The 22,586-nt window shown below is 41.9% G+C and overlaps 1 protein-coding gene across 1 annotated transcript in view; it reads right to left on the reverse strand.

The window, feature by feature from the left end:
- Positions 1-310: 310 nt before the first annotated feature.
- The window catches only part of fam110b (family with sequence similarity 110 member B), a 65,858-nt gene continuing 43,582 nt past the window's right edge, over positions 311-22,586 (reverse strand). Inside the window, exons 3-5 of the mRNA XM_070974231.1 lie at positions 13,728-14,381; positions 12,035-12,447; positions 311-6,879 (exon numbers count right to left, since the gene is read on the reverse strand). Of these exons, the coding sequence (XP_070830332.1) occupies positions 5,976-6,879; positions 12,035-12,447; positions 13,728-13,850 (1,440 nt within the window). The 5' untranslated portion in view covers positions 13,851-14,381 and the 3' untranslated portion in view covers positions 311-5,975. The remainder of the gene's footprint in view (positions 6,880-12,034; positions 12,448-13,727; positions 14,382-22,586) is intronic.

Raw genomic sequence — 22,586 nt, forward strand, 5'->3', positions numbered from 1 at the left:
TTGATAGGTGTTACAAGTTCAGAAATTTCAAACCATCTCCATGGAGACACTTAAGGTCTCAAGTCCCATCAAATAATGCATTTCATCCAATCACAGCCCTTAACATGGTGACAATGAAACCAGTTGCGGAGGGCTCAGTATGTAAATCTGGAGGGTACACTAGTGGATACAGCTTGAGTCAAGAGAACCTTTGGAAATAAAGGGAAATTTAGCCTGTCACCATCATGTAATTGCCACTTGGGGTGGTTGATGTTCAGCAGAAGTTACACAGTCTCACTTTAAGGGATTAACACTTGAATGAACATCAGCGAAAAGACATGGCAAAAGAAGCCATTTATTGAAATAATCAAAAGAAACTAAACATGAACACGTGTTTTCCAATCAAGCAAAATATAACAGTTTCCACGTCAAAAAACAGTCAACACTAAGTCTCTGAAATGATTCTGCCCTGTTTGATCAGGCGGCTCTGTAGCAAGGGCAGGGAACAAAACAGCACTTTTTTGTTCAGAATCTTTTGAAACACATAAACCTTCAGAAAGAGAAAAACTGAAATCCAGCACATTGCTTTTTAAATCAAATATATATACATTTTTTTGTTACAGCATTTACACAGAAGAAAAAGGAAAACAAAGCGATTACCACAGAAGAACTCTATCTGTCAATCCAACAATTAAAAACACACACACACACACACACACACACACACACACACACACACACACACACACACACACACACACACACACACACACACACACACCATGTAGACAGAGGTCAAACTGAAGTATGATGACGCTGCCAGAACAGTACAATATTGTCTTTGTTAATGCTGACGGCAATAAGCAACAGGTTTTCCTCGGTTCCAAAGGGGAGGTCACTGGGAAGACACATGGAAATGACAGATCAGGGTCCTGGATAGGAACATGCTAGCACAGCCCTGAGGTCAAAGCAAGGAGATGAGGGAAGGGTGTTTGTCCCAGCTGGGCTCACTTGCACTTCAGTCAAAATTAGGAAGGGATGCATCAAACGTAAAGCTTCCCACAACTCCAATAATTTTGCTCCAACATGTATGATTGTTCTCTCATTTAAGCAAGCCAGCTTCACTGCTCGGTGATCACTGTGTATCCAAGATATGGCAATGCGTGATCCTCAGCCATGCTGACAACCTTTCAGGAGTATAACTACAACTGAATGTGAATTTCACAACTATTTCAATTGGATGTTTACAGTGTTTTTAAAGGACAGGTGTGGATTTTTTTGTTCAAGTTGGCTTAATACAATGGTCAATATAATTATTTCCCCCTGTCAGTAGGAAATGATAACCTTAGTGGTGTGACTACACTGTAAGGGACAAAATACACAGTCTCGTGGATTCTAAAGTTCAGCTAAAGTTAACATTAAGGCTCAACTAGTAGGATCAAGTAAGTATGTTTCAAAGTGACTTTCCCTTTAGTAGCTTTTCAGTACGTTTGCTTGTTAAACAACCCTCTCCCCTTCTAGGACAATGATTAATACAATGATGTTGCTCATGCAGACTAATGAAGCTTTATATTAACCCCTGAAGTTTAGGATGTATTCTGACATGGCCTTAACTCTACTAACCTATACTTTAATCTCAAGGAGTTTTAGCTTTGCATGCCAAAAATGATCATTCAAGGAGTTTTGATCACTTTTGGTTTCAATGGTGAGTTCTGACTGACTCAAGTGTAAATGGGCAGCAAACCTGTATCTACAGGCTTTGGCAGGTTTCCACCTTCACTGTAGATTCTCAGCATATGCCTCCCTAACTATATACTGTCAAAATTAAAGAGACCAAAGTTGAATAAGATGTTGATGCTTCCATACCCCAAATATCACCAAAGCTGTGTTCTGCCTTATGCAGTATCTTGTGCTGAGAAGTGAAGTAAGCCCAGCTGGGTTGTTGCTGTTGTTGGACACACTGAAGCTGACCTGCACCACAGATTGAAGGTGAGGTGAAGGGAGGTGGTGAGGCAGACAGACACACTGACAGTTTGTAGACACTGACTGAGATGCTACAATCACACCGATAAGCTTTCAGGGCTTGAGACATGCCAGTGACCTGCAGACATGTAGACAGATGGGAAGGATAGGGGTAGAGGTGAACTTGGTGATGCATCCTCCTTCATTTTCAGGGCACACACAAGAGTAAAGAAAAAGGTTTCTTCCTGTGGTTGGCTTTCAGGACAGACAGAGAGTAGAGAGTGAGAAAGCAGAAATGAGGGCATTGACAAGGTGTTCATCACAAATGCAGCTTAAGTCTTCTGTGTGTGCGGTTGTAGGATGAGATTTACAGTATAAGCAACTATCAAAAACCTAAATCTTAAATGGCATTTGGAGAGAAGGCTGACACAAAATGACCACAACCCCCCTTCCATTTTCCTATGCTATACTGCTCTGTAATGTGTCCTGTGACAGTGAAAAGACAGCTTCATTTGTATTGCTTTCAGTGTAGGTTTATAGTGCCTTGTAGTCTACACACTCACAGATTTTTACAAACATTCTTTTGAAGGGAGCGTTTTGGTGTCCTGCAATATTACTGCTGAATGCTTGAGGTGTTGTTCATTTTATGCCCGATTGCCAATGATTATCTCTGTTGAAGGCAACCTCGATACTTTAAAACTCATGAATCATGTGACACACAGTACTCAGGATAGTCTGGTTCTTCAATCTTGAATTGTCCCAGAGGTTTGCATGTGGAAGTGGATTTCACTGAGTAACATAATGTAATATGTGTGAATATATGTATAATGCTTGGTGGTCTTTAAGTTGTGGCCCGTTAGGTGTTCTCACTTATTATGAATGAAGAGATGTAATCATGAAGTTATATGGACTGACTGGTAACTCATTCATTAGACAATTATGGTGATGTCATCCGCTGTCATCAGAGCAACATGGACCCACAGAGGAAAATAAAGTTTGGATCAACATCAGATCATGCTGTGCTTTACAGAATTTGATTTGTGTATTTAATCAACAATGAGCAATATTTGTCAAGATTACAACTGGACCTCTTATGTCATGGACCGGTAGAAAAGAGGGATTTCTGATGGATCAGGGAAAATACCGGCCTTCATGAGCCTACACTCAAATGACTTGGGATGAAATACTGTTTCTGTGAATTTGGACAGTCTGGTCACTTACCATCAACTGGACCCATAAAGTAAAGACACAACGCGGCTTGACAACCCAACAGCTAACTGCCTGACAATGGCATGAAGTGATCACCTAGATCATTTATGTAAAAACTCACACCCTGTTCAACTGCTGTATTTTTGAAGAGAAAAACAACACAATCAAGGAAATTTGTTACATACAACCTTATGTACATAATACAGACACCAGCATGCTGAGAGTACAGTGACCAGACAAGAGTGTCATTTAGTTTGGCAAATTAACGTTAATCAGTTACTGCTGACCCAATTTGTCAGTAAAATAGAAAAGAAAAACAGAAGTAAACATATATGAAATGTGGTGTGCAATAGGAAGCGCTAATGTTAAACAAGGCTGGCTGGGTAGCTTCCACTTTCCTAGTGGAATACAAAGTAAACAGCATGATGGGTCTTCCCAGATGTGGAGTGCGTAAAGTGACAGACATCTCAAATCACTTGATAGATAGCCAATGCTATGTGGCCCTGTTAAAAGTGCATATGGATTGTATAAACCTAAGAGCAGTTTATCTTTTGTATTCATGCTAAAACCACATATCATAAAATCCTGTGGGTCTGGTTTGAGTTTGTACCACAAACGAATAAACAAAAGTTTGGTTGGAAGCTGACTGAGACCACCAGAGCAATTTTGATGTAGTTCTCAAAGGCCTAAAGAAGACTTAATTAAACAGGCAAACGCAACTGAGAAACAAAAGGTTGAGAGGAAAGACACCCTCAGACAGTGCTATTACTGATCCATTAAGCCTTGCAGAATGTTTTGTACATTTAGTCACTTTGCTAGATTTCACTATTTTAATGCCCCAGAAAAATCACTCAAATTACAAGAAGTCATGATTTAAATGATAAATGTCAGGAACAGCCTCTGAATAACCATGTCCTATCACAGGACACTAAAACTCTGCAATGAAATGTTTTGTTGGTTAACATGAACAGAACAGCTTTGTTGATCAGCATAATGATATGATAGTGTAGCCTTAATGCTGTATGGATAAGTATGTTCAAGAGATTATATTTTATATTGTGTGTGTCTGTCCAACCACTGTGTGAAAGTCCAGTGCCCTTTGTCACTCAGTCATCATACTTTCATGGCCTTCATTTAGCGATTATAGTATTTAGCTTAACAGGAGCTATGCTCAGTGAAAGTTAGCTTACCACCATTTGTGTTTCATGAGTTTCTCGACATGTATTCGTTAACACTTTGATATATTAATGACCTCATATTTCTGACCCATTAGTTAGTGCTGTATTGATCAGTCATTTCTTTAACAGTCACCAATAGCAGATATCAAGAAATTGCACTGAGCTGACTTCATAATGGTTGCACAGTGTACCAGCATCACTGACTTTCCAACATGATTTCTAATTTTTGACAGATAGAGTTCAGCATCTGTTTTGCAAAGATGTCAGGACCTTTTTAAAGTTTGTTAACTGAGACATCAACCCTGTCCCACAGGCCTTTCTCAAAGTGTAAATTTTGACTTGTCATCACCAGAAACACACAGATGGAACTAATAATGTCCATGGTGCCCGTTAGGTAGTGTGAACACTGCCAAAAGCCTAAAGCCAACATACGTAAATACTGTATGTCAATAATTAATAATAATAATTAACAATTTCATTTCGGTGATGGGACTAGGGGTTTTGGTTTTCTTTGCCCTGACCAATTAGCACATTTCAGTTTAAATCGTGGGAAATAAATGAATATTTCTGACATTAGATCTGTAATAGATTCAAAATTTAGACTCACACTGTAAGTACAACAGGCCATGCCCTGTGTTCCAGCTGGGGGAATTCATTGCACAGTCATTCTTAACCATTAGAAATCTAGGATATTGCTGCTCTTGTTGCTAATACAAAACACGTCCTTCTGACAGGACAGCTGCTTCTGAGGACAGGCATGGCAGAACAGAGGTTGGAGTCTTGAGGACTGAACGGAGAGAACGCTTTAATAGCACATCATCCTGCTCATGTCTCACTGTGAATGTGGATTCCTAGTTGGAGTCATTATTTCTGTTAAGTCTACTTACAACATGTTGATATTTTTTTTTACAGATGTAGCAAGACGGCTAGCAAGCTATTAAGAAGATGATGTCCCCATTTATAGTCCCACTTACAATGCTTGATTAGTCAGCTCCATTCAACTGGTGAAACATCTGTGAATGAGCACATTAGGGGTGATGATTCAGATGTCTGGCTGTCTAGGCTACACGTAAATGGAATGTTAGTCAAACCAATGTGTGGCAAGCCAAAATGTTCCATGTGAGAAAGGCCTATAAGCGAGGCAGTCACTTTATTGGTCCATGGACAATTGTAGTGCATTTTGCTCTTGTTGCTCAAGCAAATTGACAGACTTTGCCTGTCTAAATTTATACAGTGTCCATAGAGAAACATTTAATTAACTAGTTAGTTTTCATAAATGTCCTGTGTTTGTTTGTCTCTCCAGACTGAACATTTTATTCATGTTACAGTTAAAGTTCTATTCCTTTATGTACTTAAATGTTGTCTTCATGTTACTCTAAACCTGGAAGGATTACAGTCCTTTTCCTCACTTCTTCAGTAATTTCTTAACAAACTTTTGCTTGTTTTCTAACCTAGTTTGTATTCACCCTTGTCAGGCTTTCTCTTCCATCCATCCATTCATCCATCTATGTATTCTGACAAATTGTCAGTTCAGCCCCAAGATCTCAGTCTCTAAACCTGTGAGAAATTGTGCCCACGGATCAATTCTGAAACATGGGGCAGTTTGTTGATAGCTTAGAGTACATCCAATCCAATGTAGTGCTTGTCCTAAACATGTGAAACTTTTTGCGTCTCTCTTGCTTGTTTGATGCTATACAGCCACTTAATGACTCTTGCATTTCGCTCCACAGCTGAGATGCCATATGGAACACGCTCCCCAGCCTCCTCTTCCTCGTCTTCGTCTCCATCTGACAGTCCATCATTGGAGGATCGACGCGACCGGTCACAGTCAGAGGAGATCATAGAGGCTGATCGGAAGTTCAGGCTGACGATATCTGAGTTGGCCCGAGCAAAGTTCTCTGGACCGACTGACTCCAGCTCTTCGGGGTCAAGGCCGCAGTAGTTAAAAAAGCGTTCCACATCAGCTCCAGCTCGGGCATACCGGTCTGACAGATCTGATTTCGATCTGTGCAGTGAGGACCGGCGAGCCACGGATGAACCAAGCTCAAGCTCCAGATTGGGATCGGTTGAAGTATTGGAAGGGTCTCCAAAATCACAAGGTAGTGACTGAGGGGTGGTGTTGTCACAGAGTGAGGGGGACGGCGTTGGACGAGGGGGAGGCAGTGATAAGGAAAGTGCAGGTGGAGGGAGGGAGGCTGGGTTAGGTTTTGGAGGGAGAGGTGGGGCTGAGGAGCTGCTGGATCGGGCAGTGCGGAGTGGTTTGCCATTGCACAGTCGGAGGAGGTCAGAAGAGGAGTGGGATGTGAGCAGAGGCGGTAGTGGAGAGCGAGATCGATCGATAACTCCTCCCTCACCTCCTCTTTCATCCAAGACTCGTCTGCTAAGGTTGAGATTTCCTCCCTGTTGAGGACTGCGACGTCCCCCGCTGTTCATTGGAGGGACCTTCAGCGAATGGGAGAAGGATCGGAGGGAGTGTGAGGTGCTTGGACTGGGAGCGGATTCTGCTGGTTGCTCATTAAGTGTCATTGTAGATCGGTAGGTTAATGGCATCCTAGGAACAGAAAACAGAAAGATAAATACATTCAATGCAGTACAATAAGGCAGGAAGACAAAATCACGTCTGGTGTGATGGTTGATTCAGAGAATGTGGACAAGAACATGGGCTGAATTTGAAATCCATATTTCCCAGCACTTGCATACTTGCGGACATAAAGAGAAACTTGACGAAGAAGAAGATAGAGAAGAGACGTATTTTTATTATCCCACACAACATTGCAATGCACTACATGCACACATGCCATGCTTATGTGAAATTATTTCTCCGCATTTGACCCATCCTTGGTCCGTCCTTCCTCCGCAGCCAGGAGCGGTGGAGCCCGGGGACCCAGTTCCCTTTTGTCACCATTGGTCAGGTGGTGATCTTGCATGTTTTTAGTGGGTTTTTTTATGGAGGGTACCCCAGGTGAACACGGGGAGAACATGCAAACTCCACACAGAAAGGCCCCTTTCCTCGAGCAGCAGGCACCAAAGGCATGGTGGAGGACACGCCCCCAGCTCCACAGACGAGAATCGAACCCGGGACCTTCTAGCTGTGAGGTGACAGTATTGTCACTGTACCACTGTGCCACCAAACTGGACAACCTTTTAACTTTTTAACTGGATATGCCTCCTTCACAAATTCATAAAATGCATTTCAAGTGAGACTCCCAACCCGGTGCCAATGCCACTGCCCTCACAGCTCTGCTGAATGTGTTTCAGTCATAAACTTTTCATAGGACCTCCACATGTGTGTGCACCTGTGAAGTTTATTATGCATATACAATGGAAGGAGGGGGAGGGGGAGGATCGGCAGTTGTGTCAGGGTGGTCATGGACCCCTGCGGCCCCTCCTCGGTGGGGCCCTTGGATATACTAAATTACTGACCTTATATGTATCACTCTAACCTCTGTGATGACTGGAACTGCTTCTCTTTGGCGAGATGTCTGATGTCAGATGGTAGAGTGGATGATGATGCTACTCTCAGATGGTTTTCCAGGTTTTGATCAGTCAATCTTGAGCGAAACTGAGTCTTTGCAAGAGTCAGGCTTGAAAAGAACTGCTCACAATAGATCTTTGCCTTGCAGCTCAATGATTTCATGCTGTAGGTTGTCAGGCACATCAGCCATCAGGTTCCTCTTCACGCAGCAAAGCACATATGTTTAATTGCTTTTGTCTACTTTTGTGGCCTGAAGGAGTTTTCACACTCACCAGCATATTCAGATGTCATATCAGGCAATATGCACAGTGTTACCTCTTTCCAGTTGTACTTGCTACAGCCTTAATTTCACTTCTAATGATTTTGCATTTGACATCAGAGAGCTGAGCTGACTGGAGCTTGATGTTCAGCTCTGAGAGGTACCTTGTGGTGTCCACCATGAACCACCATGCTATCACTGAGTTCCACGACAGGTTTTCCTTTCATCTCCATGAATTCTACGAGACACCTGAAACTTTGGAACAATTTTACTTTCTCTGGTGCTAGCAGCTCTGCAGCAGCAACAAGGCACTTCTTCACAAATTCTCCCTCAGCTTCTTAGCTATTAGCTTGCTCACCACAACACTACAACCTAGGCCGAGGAGTGTTAACTTCTAAGCACATTTGTGTTTGCAGCTCATCTAGTTTAGCATGTTTTCAAATTGTAATGACTCTTGACATTGGCTTTTTTCATCACTATGAGTGCTTCCCCCTGATTGTAGGCAGACTGGTTTGCCTTTTAGTTCAACGGGAAAATAATAAGTTGTCCATTTGTCTTGGAAAGGGGTACACCTCCTCTGTATGTACTTTTGTTTTGTTGACAGGCATGATGTATGGACGTGATATCAATTACACATCAAGGTTTATCTCATATCGCAGTGTTGGTGTTGTTCCTACAGCATAATGTTACTCTGGGATCATCACTGCAACTAATCAAAAAAGCGACAAAGTCCTCATTGGGAGCAGGTTATGGTGGGTGACTGGATCAAACACAAGACCCTAGAACTTATGGTTATATTGTTGACTTGTTATTTTTAGATTCAGTTCACTTTTTTTTTTTTTTCAGTTCTTTTTTTTCTATTTTCAGTTTTATGTTACAGTCTGGTTAGGTTTGGGCAACAAAACTACTTGGTAAGATTTTAGAAAGGATTATGGTTTAGTTTAAGTGGACCCTTCGACAATGCTAACCACGTGCTAGAAAGAGAACTGAAGAAGCCTTTTGGATGAGAGGTGAAACAAATCAAGCAAGCAAGGTCACTTGTCTTTCTTTAAGCACTTAGAAGTACCATGACTTGGATGACTAAGGACCTTCACAGACACGTATTTAAAAGGATAGCTTCTTTAACGTGCATAATCTTCCAGTCTCCCCCTGCCCCATGTCATAAAGCTTTGACATCAAAACAGCATGATTGTTCAGTTGCAGTTATCCTGGAGTAACATAATGATGATGATTACAACAACAACAGCAGCACTGCTATATCAGATGAAGATGGCGCTGTGTTAGGTGGCAGCCTGTTGCAGTAGCTGTTGTTTTAGTTCGTCTTTTGTTCATTTGGAAACTGTGTCATGATGTTCACGTGCAATTTTACAACTTTTTTGGTGGCTTTTCTGTTACTTTTTACACTCTTTGTAACGGAGGGTCATACAGACGGGAGTGGGGGCATTGTCTACACATGCAAGCAGCTGATTGTGCTGTGCAGACCCTCACTGCTGCCCGGAGAGAGGATTGTAGTCCCGGACGAGCTGAAAAGACAACGTCGGGGCTGCAGAGCCGGGGCCAAACGGAGGGCGAAGGCATGGAGATACAGACCGTCCGTTCCGGTGATCATCACAGGGAACGTGAGGTCCTTGGCAAATAAGACAGACAAGCGCTAGTCAGGACTCAATGGGAATACCGACAATGCAGCCTTATGACTTTCACAGAGTCGTGGTTGCATGCAGACGTGCCGGACCAGAACGTGGAGGTACCCGGCTCCAGCTGTGTGCGGGCAGATAGAGATGTGGCTCGGAGCAGTAAGAAGAAGGGAGGAGGGATTGCGCTGCTTGTGAATGAGAAGTGGTGTAATCCCAGACATGTTACTGTTCAGGAATGTTTCTGTAGCGCCGACATTTAGCTGCTAGCTGTGGAGATGTGCCTCAGGAGTTCACGTCTGCCATCGTGATCACTGTCTGCATCCCTCCAAAGGCTGACGGGGAAGCAACGCATGACATCATCCACTCCACCATAGCGGAGCTACAAACGCAGCAACCAAATGCATTTGTAGTCATTACTGGAGAATTTACCCACAATAGTTTGGACAAAACTCTGCCGACTTTCAACCAGTTTATCAACTGTCCCATCAGAGACAACGCCACACTGGAGTTATTGTATGGTAATGAAAAGGATGCATACAGTGCCACTGCCCTCCCCCCTAGGCAGAGCTGATCACAGCCTGGTGTTGTTAACACCTCAGTATGTCCCTGGAGGCCAAACTCCAGCAGAACAGAACGGAATCTCATGATCCTGGGTCGCCTCTTAAACCTGAGCCAAGACGTCCTGTGTGGTTCCTGTTCCAAAGAAGAAATCTCCATCTGGGCCCAACGATTACCAACCTGTCGCCCTTACATCGCTCATGATGAAGGTGCTGGAGAGGCTGGTCCTGGCCCACTTCACCCATCGTCTGTTGTTGCCAGTGCACTCTTCTTTGCTGCAGTGTGCTGGGGGAGCAGCATCAGAGCCAGCGACACCAACAGACTGAACAAACTGATCAGGGAGGCCGGCTCCTTTATTGGCTGCAAACTACACACTGTTGAGGACGTAAGGGAGAGGAGGACACTGGACAGACTGTTATCCATCATGGATAACCCTGAACATCCTCTTCGCCACCTCGTGGACAGACAGTGGAGTTCCTTCTCCAACAGACTGCTTCAGCTCCGCTGTCACAAGGAACGCTTCAGGAAATCAGTCCTGCCACGAGCCATCACACTGTACAATAGCAACTTAAACAGGTAATCCACCAACCTCACAAACCCAATATTTTACATATTATCTGCACTACTGCAATATTGCACATACGATCTACCATTTACATTTATTTATCTGTTTAAGGTTTATTTATCATCTGAAACTGCACAATTGTTTAATGTAAATACTTGTTTATATCCTTAGTTATATTGTATTTTTATTATATTATTATAATATAATTTTATATGATATGTATCATATATTATAATACTATTACTATTACTTTTTAAAAAAAATTCTTGCATACATTCTGTGGTCGTCTGTAGGTTTAATTGCTACTGCAACAAAATAATTTCCCAAATTGGGATCAGTAAAGAAGCAGTCTAAAGTCATATAATACAGCCAGGGTCATCCAGATTTCATACAACCAATTTACATTCCTGTTTTAATGTTAATATCAGCCAAAATACAACTCACATTTCACTCACACGACCCGAAGCATCTTTTTTTACTGGCAGACTTTGAAAGCAGTGACAGTGACTCCAGTCCACACCTTCAAGTCTCCACCTTCACTGGAGGTCCAGGTGGCGGTTCAGAGCCATACTTGTATGAACTGGTAGCTTAGCTTAGAAAGGCTTAGCAGATTGTGGCAGAGGCAGTGGAGAGTGACAGAGGAGTGGATGTGAATGAGTAGTAAGCTGGATGTAAATTTCCCCCAGGAACTGTACACTGATCAACACTGTAAAATATTTGCTTACAAGGAGTAGTAGTGAACTTGAAGTGAATATGATCCGCAATGTAATTTGTGGGTGTATATTAAAAGGCAACCTAATACTTTTTCAGTTTTGTTTACGGGGCAGAATTATTTGGTTTTCACTTTATAAAAGCAAAGAACCACTCTTGCCATGAATGAATTTGTAGACTGGGACCAGTATCAAACAGTAAAAAAGGTGACTGTACATAAAATTTACTAACTCATAAATGTGGATTTAGTATTAAGTTACTCTTTAAGAAGCACGGTTGTCTGCAAGTGCGAAGGGCTGTCCAAATCTACAATCCATGAACTTTAGTAGTTTACTTTTGTTATTCTGCTGAAAATAGTGCAACATAATTGTACTGTCTTATTACCATCCACAGGTCTGTGTCTAAAATATATTTAAATTCCTATTCCTATAATCATTGCTTAAATGTAACAGTAATTTACAGAAGACACGTCAACACACAGCTTAGCATGACACATTAGTTTACCCTGATGGTGTCCAACTCCTGGCCATTCCACCCGATGACCTCATCAGCACAGCACTCTTAGCTCCACCTCCTAGTCCTTCAGATCCTGCTCCTGAAGAGGAGGATGAGTTTAGGAGATTTTTTAGGATCTCCAGGTTTAAATTCTCCCGTTTGCTGCTGCCGCTGCTTGTTGCACATGTGTCAGACTTGGCGTTGTTATTGGATGCTTTGAAAGGTATCCCGCCTCCAGTTCCTCCTCCACTAATCCCAGGGCCTCTCTTGGACAGGAGGGTGTGACCAACAGGAGGCTTGGCCAGCACGGGTGGTTTGATTGGCTCCTGTTTGGCGTTGATAACTTCCTGACTCTTGACATACTTGGCTTTGTCAGCCTCTAGTCTCTCAACAGCACTGAGGCGCTTTGGGTTAGGTTCCACCTGGGTAACAGAATAAAAAAGCACATGTTGATAACATGTCACACTCACACAATTGTCTATATACACATATCCTACAATATCTGCTTATCCCTGTGTATCTGGATTGGAGCAAAACCATTTTTTTTTTTTTTGCCCAGGCAAATAATTCCAGATAAGACTGTCAAGCGATTGAAGCGATTATTAAGACAACCAGTGATGTATTTGAAACTGAGCCGTTGACCAAACAGTGCAGAATATGTCCATATGTGGTTGATTAGACTTCTTTTTATGAGGAGTAGCACTACAAATGAAGCTCAGCTAACATGATGACAAAACACTGCATTTCTGATAACTTCACAATAAAAGCAACTTGCTGCTTCGCCAATGGAAAGCTCTAACGTAAAGCGGCAGCAGGCTATCCCCTTGCTGTGACGTCGTAGTGGAAAATTCATCACAGCTAAAGCTGATGGCCCCTGGCCCATGGAAAAACCTTCAAAGAGACTTCTTCACTACGACAATTAGGATGATAAACTCCTCTGACCTCTATCCTCAGCATTGTTTCGCACATTGTCCTCATTGAATCTTCGCACTGTCCTGCACATTTGGAGTGTCTGACTTGCTGTCAGTGCTCAAGCACACAAAATATAAATGCTACACACATTTGATAGTCAGGTCTTCTTGATTTTGAATGGCTTCATGCAGCTAAATATAATCTTTTCCCAATATTTACTGGTTATTAAAAAACAGCATTTTATGTGGAAGATTTGGGGCTTGAATAAAATATGTTGGCCAGAAGTTGTCTATTATATAGCTTGTGTTGTATGCAAACATATTTTCTTCCCAAATTAATGTAAATGGAAGTTTCCAAATATAACATAAATACAGTCTGTAACCCAGTCCCAGATTACCACTAAGGGCTAAAAAATGACTTGCCAGCTCCCTAGTACAATGTACTATGAGCACTGTCAGATTGGGCCCAATGTGTGAACAGAACAAGTCACTGTCCCGACAAATCACAGCGAGGAAATGGGCGTGTCGATGACATTGCAGCTGCTTCATACTCTTTTCTGCTTGTCTGTATATGATTTCATGCTCTTTTGTTGATATTGTAGATATGTCTGCAATCTCACTAACAATTAGTTGACTAAAAATAGACTAAAATGTTCAGTTTTTGGTTTAAGATAAGATATAACATTATTACTTTTATTCTCAACACTAGACAGCTAAACATAAACATTTATACACTGTAATACTGACACACACATATACACAGCTTATTTCACAGGGTATTGCAACAGTACCTGTCTCCTGAAGTAGTCAGGGCCCTTATTGAGGATGCGCAGGGGTACAGTGGAACTGAAGGGTGCTGCGGGGCCAGCGGCCTTGCTATCTGGCAGGGCTGGAGCCAGTGTCTCTGTCGGCATGGCAACGAGGCGACTGGGGTGGCCGGCCGTGGTGGCAGCAGGTGCAGGGGGGTTGACAGAGGGTGGGGGCACCAGGGGACCCCCAAAACATGAAGACACAAGGTGGAGAAGAGAAATTCTAGAAAGAGATAAGCCCCCTGGCCCTCCTCATTGCTTGTGGAACCCTGTGGGACTGAGCCAGACTCTGGGCTGCGGGACGGCTGGTAAAGTGCTGTATTCAAATATACCACTGCATGGCCTGACTAGGATGATCTCTGTTAGCAGCTGTACAACCTAAACAGCTAATTTCACTGGTTCTTACTGAGAAGTCTCTACTGGATTGTAGTGCTTAGGTTCCACTGATCTATTCATCGAGCAAAATGGAATGTTGTGACAGCATGGAAAGAGAAGAAAGAGTGATGAATTTGTTTCAGTGCAGTGGTGCGGATGAGAACTTCCACAGGGCCAAAGGAAGAGCTATGGATGGTGGGAAAGAAAGCCCCACCGCCTCTCCACCTTTGCTTCAGCTCTCTCTTCGGCTTGCCACACGATCTGAAATAGGCAAAGAGAGAGAAAGAGGCAGAGAGAGAGAGAGCCAATGGGGTGAGAGTTAGGCTATGACATCATGCATCTAGCAACAATAGCAGGAATAGCTGGGGCATACAAATACACTTCTATACTTACATCAGTATGTATGCAGGGAAGGGACTATATATCAACACACCAAATAATCTGCTAGACACACACACACACACACACACACACACACACACACACACACACACACACACAAAACAAGGAACCATTGTGTGAAGAAAAGTGAACTGGACATGGAGGACCTTATTAGGAGAAAAATAATTCCTGATGTCCTGATGACAAAAACATAGGCATGAAGCTTTTCGTTTAACTGTTTACTTATGCATAATAAATTACATAACACTAGTTCTGTAATTTGACGTCATGGTCATTGAGCAGCTCCAGTGGAGCATATGGGCTTTCCCTGCTTTGGTAATGGGCACCAAGTGTTGTATTTGTTGAAGACACCAGGCTGGACATAAACCGACAACTCTCTGGTTACAACTTTGTTAAGCCTCAGTGGTGGTGTCATTAGCCTCATCTGCAAAGATAGCTCAAAGTTATCCCATTTTAGTTATTTTAAATCAGCCAATGTTAGTGCATAGTTTTTTTTTATTGAGTGTGTTTCAAAGGCTCATAACTCAAAGCGCACTGCCATTAACACGCATAACATATATTTGAAAATTGCACATTACGAAGTAATCTACCATCTCTGCAACCTAGCATACTTGATAAGTCAGTGCAGCATATTGCGGGATGACATCACATTGTGTTGCAGCAAAAGCTGAGAAATGGACCATGTGGTTTTGGAGCTGGGGACCTCCATCAGTTTTTGTTTTTACTCAGCACTGATGTCTGTCAACTCAACCATAATTGTGTTGAAAATTAATTGATATTTGTCAGGTTTGAATGAGTTTTCACAAGGTCCATTTTATTTTTGAACTGTTAAAACATCTATAACATGGCAACATCTAACTGTACCAACAAAGCAGATGATCACAGCAGTCTGCAGCTTTGTGAGTTAACTGAACAGCATCATGATCACCAGTGGAGGACCTTTAATACTGTTCCCTTCAGTCATTTCAAAATGAGTTTGAGTCGCATGTAGATGAACAGCATGGCCCCCCCCCCCCCCCCCCCCCCCCGACATATATCAAAGAGCCTAGAAGAGCCGCTCGACCAGCTACAACACAGGTACCCACGCAGGGACTCTCTCAGAAGGCCACAAATGTCCAACTCTCTGTCTGTTCAGCAGAGACACAGAGCCTAACAGTAGTCTGACAGCTCTGTTCATGTGACGCTGAGTGGTGGTCAGTCAGCCTTCCCCATGTCCCCTGATCCTCAGAGACACATTACATAACCAGCAGGCCACACCTCCTACAGTCAGTGCCACATATTGCATTATTTAAATGTGCTGGGAGGGAGAATTAAAGGGTTTATAGTTGTTGTCCATGTTTAAATATCTATGGGCTTCATAAATGATACAATTACTACCTACTGTTCTTGCTGCTGTTGTCATCATTAGTCTTTAACTTTTTGTTAGTGCCAGGCTCACTTAGTTCATAACTGTCAACTTGACATCCCAAAAAACACAAAGCTACATGATTAATCTTTGGATCTGGTTCCGGGTTGCAAAATTCTTAACAAGACTAACAAATCTGTGATTGAATCATATCTCTCTTTGCTCTTTTTACAAACCGACTAACTTTTTTTTATTGGTGAAAATTACACCACTGAAACAGTGAGTGGACTGCCTGTTTTGGCAAGTCTTTATTACTGAAATGATCAGCTGTTTACGTTACATCAATTTTAAATCTGCATCATATCAATATTACAGGATAAATATGCTGTGAATCTAGATTTCCATTATCTGAAGCAAGCAGCCGGTTGAAATGTAAGCACAGACACATATTTACTCAACATTTCATATGTTAGTATGCTCATTTCATCGTCATCGTGTCGTTACAGGATGACTTAAGTGATCGTCAATTTGAAGTGAATTGGTTTAGGATAGTTTTAGTTTAGTTTACACGCACGTTTTCAAAAAAACCTAAACTAAACCTTTTACTACTAAACTGTCCCAAAACATTTATTCCTTCAGCCTAAACACTGATTAAACAGGTATGATACAACAAATAGTAACATACAGTATATGGAAATAGCAGTGCAATTTAAAATGATTTTGAGTAATTCGTTAAGAAATCCCCAGCAGCTCATGGTAATCAAGCTCAAACATATTTTAGTAACTGCTGCCTTACGTTGTTTTTGAAAACAGACACAGATACTGACATTTTTATCATGCTATTAATCTTACTCCATACCCTGGAGCTCTGCATAATTTGCTGGATTATCCTGTCATCATTGTCTTTTATGAATCAAAAAAGCTTTAAAAAGATTGTTTCAGTGTACTGTCACAGTCGCCTGCATTTGCAAACCAATCCATGACCATTTGCTCACACTGAGCCACGATGAATATTTGATATTAACTTGTAAACTAAGTTTAGTGTGAGTGCGTAACACTGAACTGGTGAGCTGGTCTTTATGCCATGCATCACTTTTATTATGATAAAAATAATAAATTATCATTATTATTTGAGTGCTGTGTCTTTTCTTCTGACTTTCAAGCTTCTCACTGTTCAACTTCATATTATGTCAGGAAAAACATATTTGTCTTGTCCTTTTGAGAGTCTGAACTGTGTTAATAAATACTGTACACAATATCATACAAGGAAAGCATCAAACCAGATAAGCTGAATATTAAATGTGTCCTTTAATAAAGGCACACAGTAGTTCCCCAAACACACATTCACGTGTGCACACACACACACACACACACACACACACACACACACACACACACACACACACACACACACACACACACACACACACACACACACACACACACACACTCTGTGGATTATGAGTAGTCTTTTCTAATCTGGGAATATGAAGCCGCTGATATTGGATTGAAAAATCTGTATGGAATATTAACTATGAATATGAAAATGGCAGGAGGTCTGCCTGTGTGTTTTCTATTTTATTAAAACAGTATGTGTGTATGTGAGCCTGTGTGCATGTGTAGGACTGATTAAAATCTTCTAATCTGCCATCAAAACCCCTGCAGAGATGGTATTTACACGCACACGCACGCACGCACACACACACACACACACACACACACACACACACACATGCAGTGTTTCTTCAGCAATCTCTGTGTCTTATCACAATACACGCATACAATGTCATAATGTAGGTGCATTGTTTTGGTACCTTCCTGTCACGGCCAGTAGCTAGGAGCCTGCGCAGATTACCTGTCTGAAGGCTAAACTTTAGGGGACTTCTGAATTTGCTGTCTAATGTATTCTACAATGCTTTGCTTGTTTGCTTTACTTCCTCTCAGTCTTAGTTTGAATATGTTGCATATCATGTCGTTATTGTATGTGAATATGATGTTTTGTATCATACAGCCCCCTCCACCCTTGGTCCTGCTGTTCAGTCTTACTCAAAAAGAAAATGACTTTTACTAATTTACTTTAACTAAAATTACTTATTTGTTGGAGAAACTGCAGTTTAGTATGTATGAATGTAAAAACTGTTGGAAAAGAGTATCCACTGTCCACTCCAGTTTCACACTTTGAACAGGATTTTAATCACATTCAGGACATGACACATACATGGAACATAGTGTAGCATGCTTTTCCATCTTTCTGTATACTAATTCTAACAATATCCATGTTTCCGTGAAGGCGTAGACAAAGTCACCCACCATGGTTTCTGGCTGCACTTTACCACTGTCTGCTGGATGTGCTGTCTGCATCCTGTTAACCATCTCAATTGAAAGGCAACAAGAAATGGGAAACTGATCTGCTAGCATGTGATGTTTACATGTCAGTTGTGTTGTGTTGACAAGGGAACCTCATTGTTGTCCACAGCTTTGTACAGGCAGAGGGCTTTTATCATTAAACAGACTGTAGAGTTATTTTCAGCACCTGAGCAGAGGTGGTTGAAGTCTAACAAAAAAACGCAGTGTGTGTTGGTTGGTAGTGTTGGAGTTCAGTGCTTAGTCTCTCTCATCTCATAGGGCGTGTGCAGTTTTCAGAAAATGTTTAACCTTTGTTTTGAAAGTTCCTTGCTTGAGTTCTGCCTTTTTGAATTTTTTTTGTAGATCAGTTTTTTTCATCCACTCCTATACTATAACCACACTTAATTGTCTTTAGGCCTGAAGCATATAGTGTGCAGCATTGAGAACTTTTTAAGGATCTGTGAGAGTAATGTATTATGTGATTACTCTGTGGTTCTAGTAGTGAACAGGGCCATATGTTTCCATTTTAACACACACACACACACACACATACATACACACACACTGAAGCACTGATTTCATTTGGATTAGGAACATATCTCCTGCTCATTTCCTGCACAACACAGTATCAGAGAAAGGAGAGAAAGTCAGAGAAAAGGTGGACAAACAGCAAATCTCTTGTCTACTTTCAATATCCTGCAGACATCTTTCATTTCTTCTTGCCTCTAATCTGTACTTTCACCTACAGGAATGAATCTATTTTGGGCTTACCATGCTCTAGCAGACAGGAAATCACTGTCATGATTAGTCTACACATCTCTTGCTTCCAATAATCAAAGCTAAGAATTAACTGACACACTCACACACGCTCTATAAACACATGATAGTCATGAGAGAGAGACAGTGGGCTCCAGTCTTCAATGCCTGCAGGCTTATTCTTTCCCAGAGAACACTTGGCTGCTGTTCATTTTTGGCTTTATAAACTGGAATGTCTTATTATTCTGTTTACCAGAAATCAGATGTGGACAGCAGGATAGCTGAGATAGGTACACAAAGTGTATTCAGATTCCACGTTTTAATCTGGAAAACCTCTCTGTACCCTCTGTGTTTATGTGAGCAATCCATGTGCAAACTAGAGCATTCTATGGGTCACTTTCGGTCCATTCATCTCAGCGCTCTTGGGTCAAATCGGATGACCATGGGAAATTTTTAAAGGAGGCCACCGAGAAGCTTCCATCTATTCTTATATGCATAGTTAGAGATTCTTTCCCTTGACCAGCTTTCTGCTCTGCTCTGCCACAGTGACAGTGACAGACACTCCATTGACCGCACCACAAAGCGCTGCATCATTTACAGACGACTGCAGCACACATTGAACTCCTTGAATGCACTTATGAATGAAGCATCATATATCGATTACATATAAAAATGACCTGATTTATCCACCAGCCAGCATCTAGAAATTCTGTATGGCAACATTTCAAGGTTGAGTTTTCTATTTATAAGAAACACAAATGCACAAATTTTAATTTACTCAATCCTGAACAAGACATTGTTATACTATTACCAAGACGGGTACTGGGGAATACAGTCCACTGACACCACTGTATAGAGTACCAGTGTGTTTACTGATATACTGCACTTCATTCAGCTTTGTGATGTGATCTCTTTAGACAAGAATACTTACAGTACTCTTCTTATAAGCCTTTTTCACAACATTGGTCTTGTCATAGCAGGAAAAGCATGTGTTACCAATAACATTAATGAAGCTCCATTTCATTAAAGTGTACCAGGACCCTGACACTGGCTCACCTAAATGGAATGCAACCATTACTGCAGCTGTTGTTTTTCTGCTACAAGTCAGAAAGTCTGCAATTAAAAAGGTTGGTTCTCAGAGGAAGTATTTATCACAGACAAAGAAAGTATTGGGTTATATGTCGGTTGAGAAGTAGAACTAGACAATTTCCCGTGGGGAAATTTTGAAAGGACCACGGGGGCCACTGCCGGGGTGTGTACATTATGATGAGAATCTTTAGAGATTTCAAACAATTAATGCTAAGCTAACATTAGCTTGTCAAATAACACATTAAAAAGATCTCAAACACCATTAGAATGCATAGAATGAATTGAATTGAATTTAAGAATCATTTTACCGTAGGTTAGCATGCTAACATTAGCATATTAACACAACAACCTGAAATCAAACCTGTATGCACCAACAAGTTAATCGGACCTCATGTTAGCTTTAGCCACAATGCTAACAGCTGCTAATGCTAAGCTAACATTAGCATGTCAAATAACACATTGAAAAGATCTCAAACACCATTAGAATGCATTTAAGAATCATTTTACCGTAGGTTAGCATGTTAGCATTAGCTTGCTAATCATTAGCATAATAACACAACAACCTGACATCAAAAGTCAAACCTGTATGCACCAAGAAGTTCATAGGACCTCATGTTAGCATTAGCCGCTGTTAGCATTCTGGCTAATGCTAACAGGCCAACATCAGTCATAACATTATTAACATTTCAAACTCACCAGTAATAGTAAGATAAGAAAAGTGGCTCGTTATCAAGCCACTGCAGAGCTTGATGACGAGCTGATCATGTGAATCAGCTACATAGCTGCAGCTGAAGCTACATATGTGTGTTTCTGTGTGTGGCAGAGGAGTGCTCAGAGAAGTACTGAGGCTTAGAGGTTGCCACAGCAACTTGAGGTGGTTGCCACTGATGATAGGGGCCCCCCAGGTAGACAGACAGGGGCAGACAGAAACGTGGAGAAAAAGAGCCATTTTCTGCCTCTGCAATGGTCTGACATTTGGGCTTAGCTCCTATCAGAAAAAAACACAAACCGTCATCACTGTCAGGACTTCCTGAACAATTGGTGTGATGTCAGTGTTTCTACAGAAAATATTTTGGAGACACTTGTGAGTTTAAAACAGGGGTCCATTCTGCTTCTCTCAGAGATTTTCACCACAATGATTTAATTTTCTGCATCCAGAAAACCTGCTGGTGAAGCGAGGTTTAAAGTGTGTTTAAAACAGTTTGTGGTGTCAGTCCGACCTCTCTCACTGCTACATCCATGTTGAGCTCCCACTCCAAAACCATAGGTTTGAAAACATCAGCTATGTTAAGTCCAGTGTGCGATTGAAAAAGAGGCTGCGTTTGTCGGAGAAAACGTTTAATTTCCCATTCGCTGGTCATAATATGAGCTGTGACTGGAATATAGCTCTGAGTGGCTTGTGAAGTCCGCCAATCTGTGGTTATTGAGATGCACTGTGCTTCTTTGAGGCTCTGTGTCACTTTAGCTTTTGTCTCTTGGTACAGAGCTGCTAGTGCGACTAAAGCATGGCCTTGATATTACTGTATACTTTAGCTCCAAAGTGTTTACTAACCTCTGAAATCCATCATTGTCAACCACAGAAAACACACTGAAGTCTTTGGCTGAATATGTACCGATGCCTCTTGTCACTTCCTCAGCTCTGGGTGGCACGGCGGAACAAGTGGTAACACTGTTGCCTCACAGCTAGAAGGTCCTGGTTCGAATCCTGCTGTGGGCGCTGGTGGCGTGTCCTCCACCATGACTTCAGTGCCTGCTCAAGGAAAGGGACCTGTCGGCTGGCAGCCCACCGCTCCTGGTCTGCCACGGAGGAAGGACGGACCAAGGATGGGTTAAAGACGGAGAAAATAATTTCACGGAAGCATGCACGTGTGCATGTAGTGTGCAACTAACTATGTGTGATAAATAAAGTACATTTCTTCTTCTTCTTCTTCTTCTTCTTCTTCCTCTTCTTCTCCTCTGTTATGTGGATGAGGGGCTCCAAATGCTTCCTTTGGCCTAGCTCAAGCTTTGTTGTTGTAAGTTGAGCTTTTCTGGGTGGTGCAAGTTTCCTTTTCGCCATTGTCAGTCCTTGAAACAGGAAAAATGAAATGCTGCCACTCCATCCATCCATCCATCCATCCATCCATCCATCCATCTATTTAATATACCGCCTATCCCTTTCAGGGTTGCGGGGGGGCTGGAGCCTATCCCAGCTGTCAACGAGCGAGAGGCGGCGTACACCATGGACCGGTCGCCAGTCGATCGCAGGGCATGCTGCCACTCATCAACTCATGGAGCATCTTCAATCTCTTTTTTTCACCATGTTCATCTGTAAAGTTTCGACTTGGAGCGATAGTAAATAAGCATGTAACCTCACGGTGGGTAATGTCACAGTCCCATGACAGTATCGAGCCATATTTCTATCGTGATATTGCGAGATTCAATATATCGTTCCATCCCAAATTCTTACACTAAACAAGCAGTTTCCACTGGTTTTGGGAATAGGGTGGGAACTTCTTGTACTGTCTGACCTATTCAACTCTTATCTG

Source organism: Chaetodon trifascialis, chromosome 11 (assembly GCF_039877785.1).
Source record: "Chaetodon trifascialis isolate fChaTrf1 chromosome 11, fChaTrf1.hap1, whole genome shotgun sequence".
NCBI lineage: Eukaryota > Metazoa > Chordata > Actinopteri > Chaetodontiformes > Chaetodontidae > Chaetodon > Chaetodon trifascialis.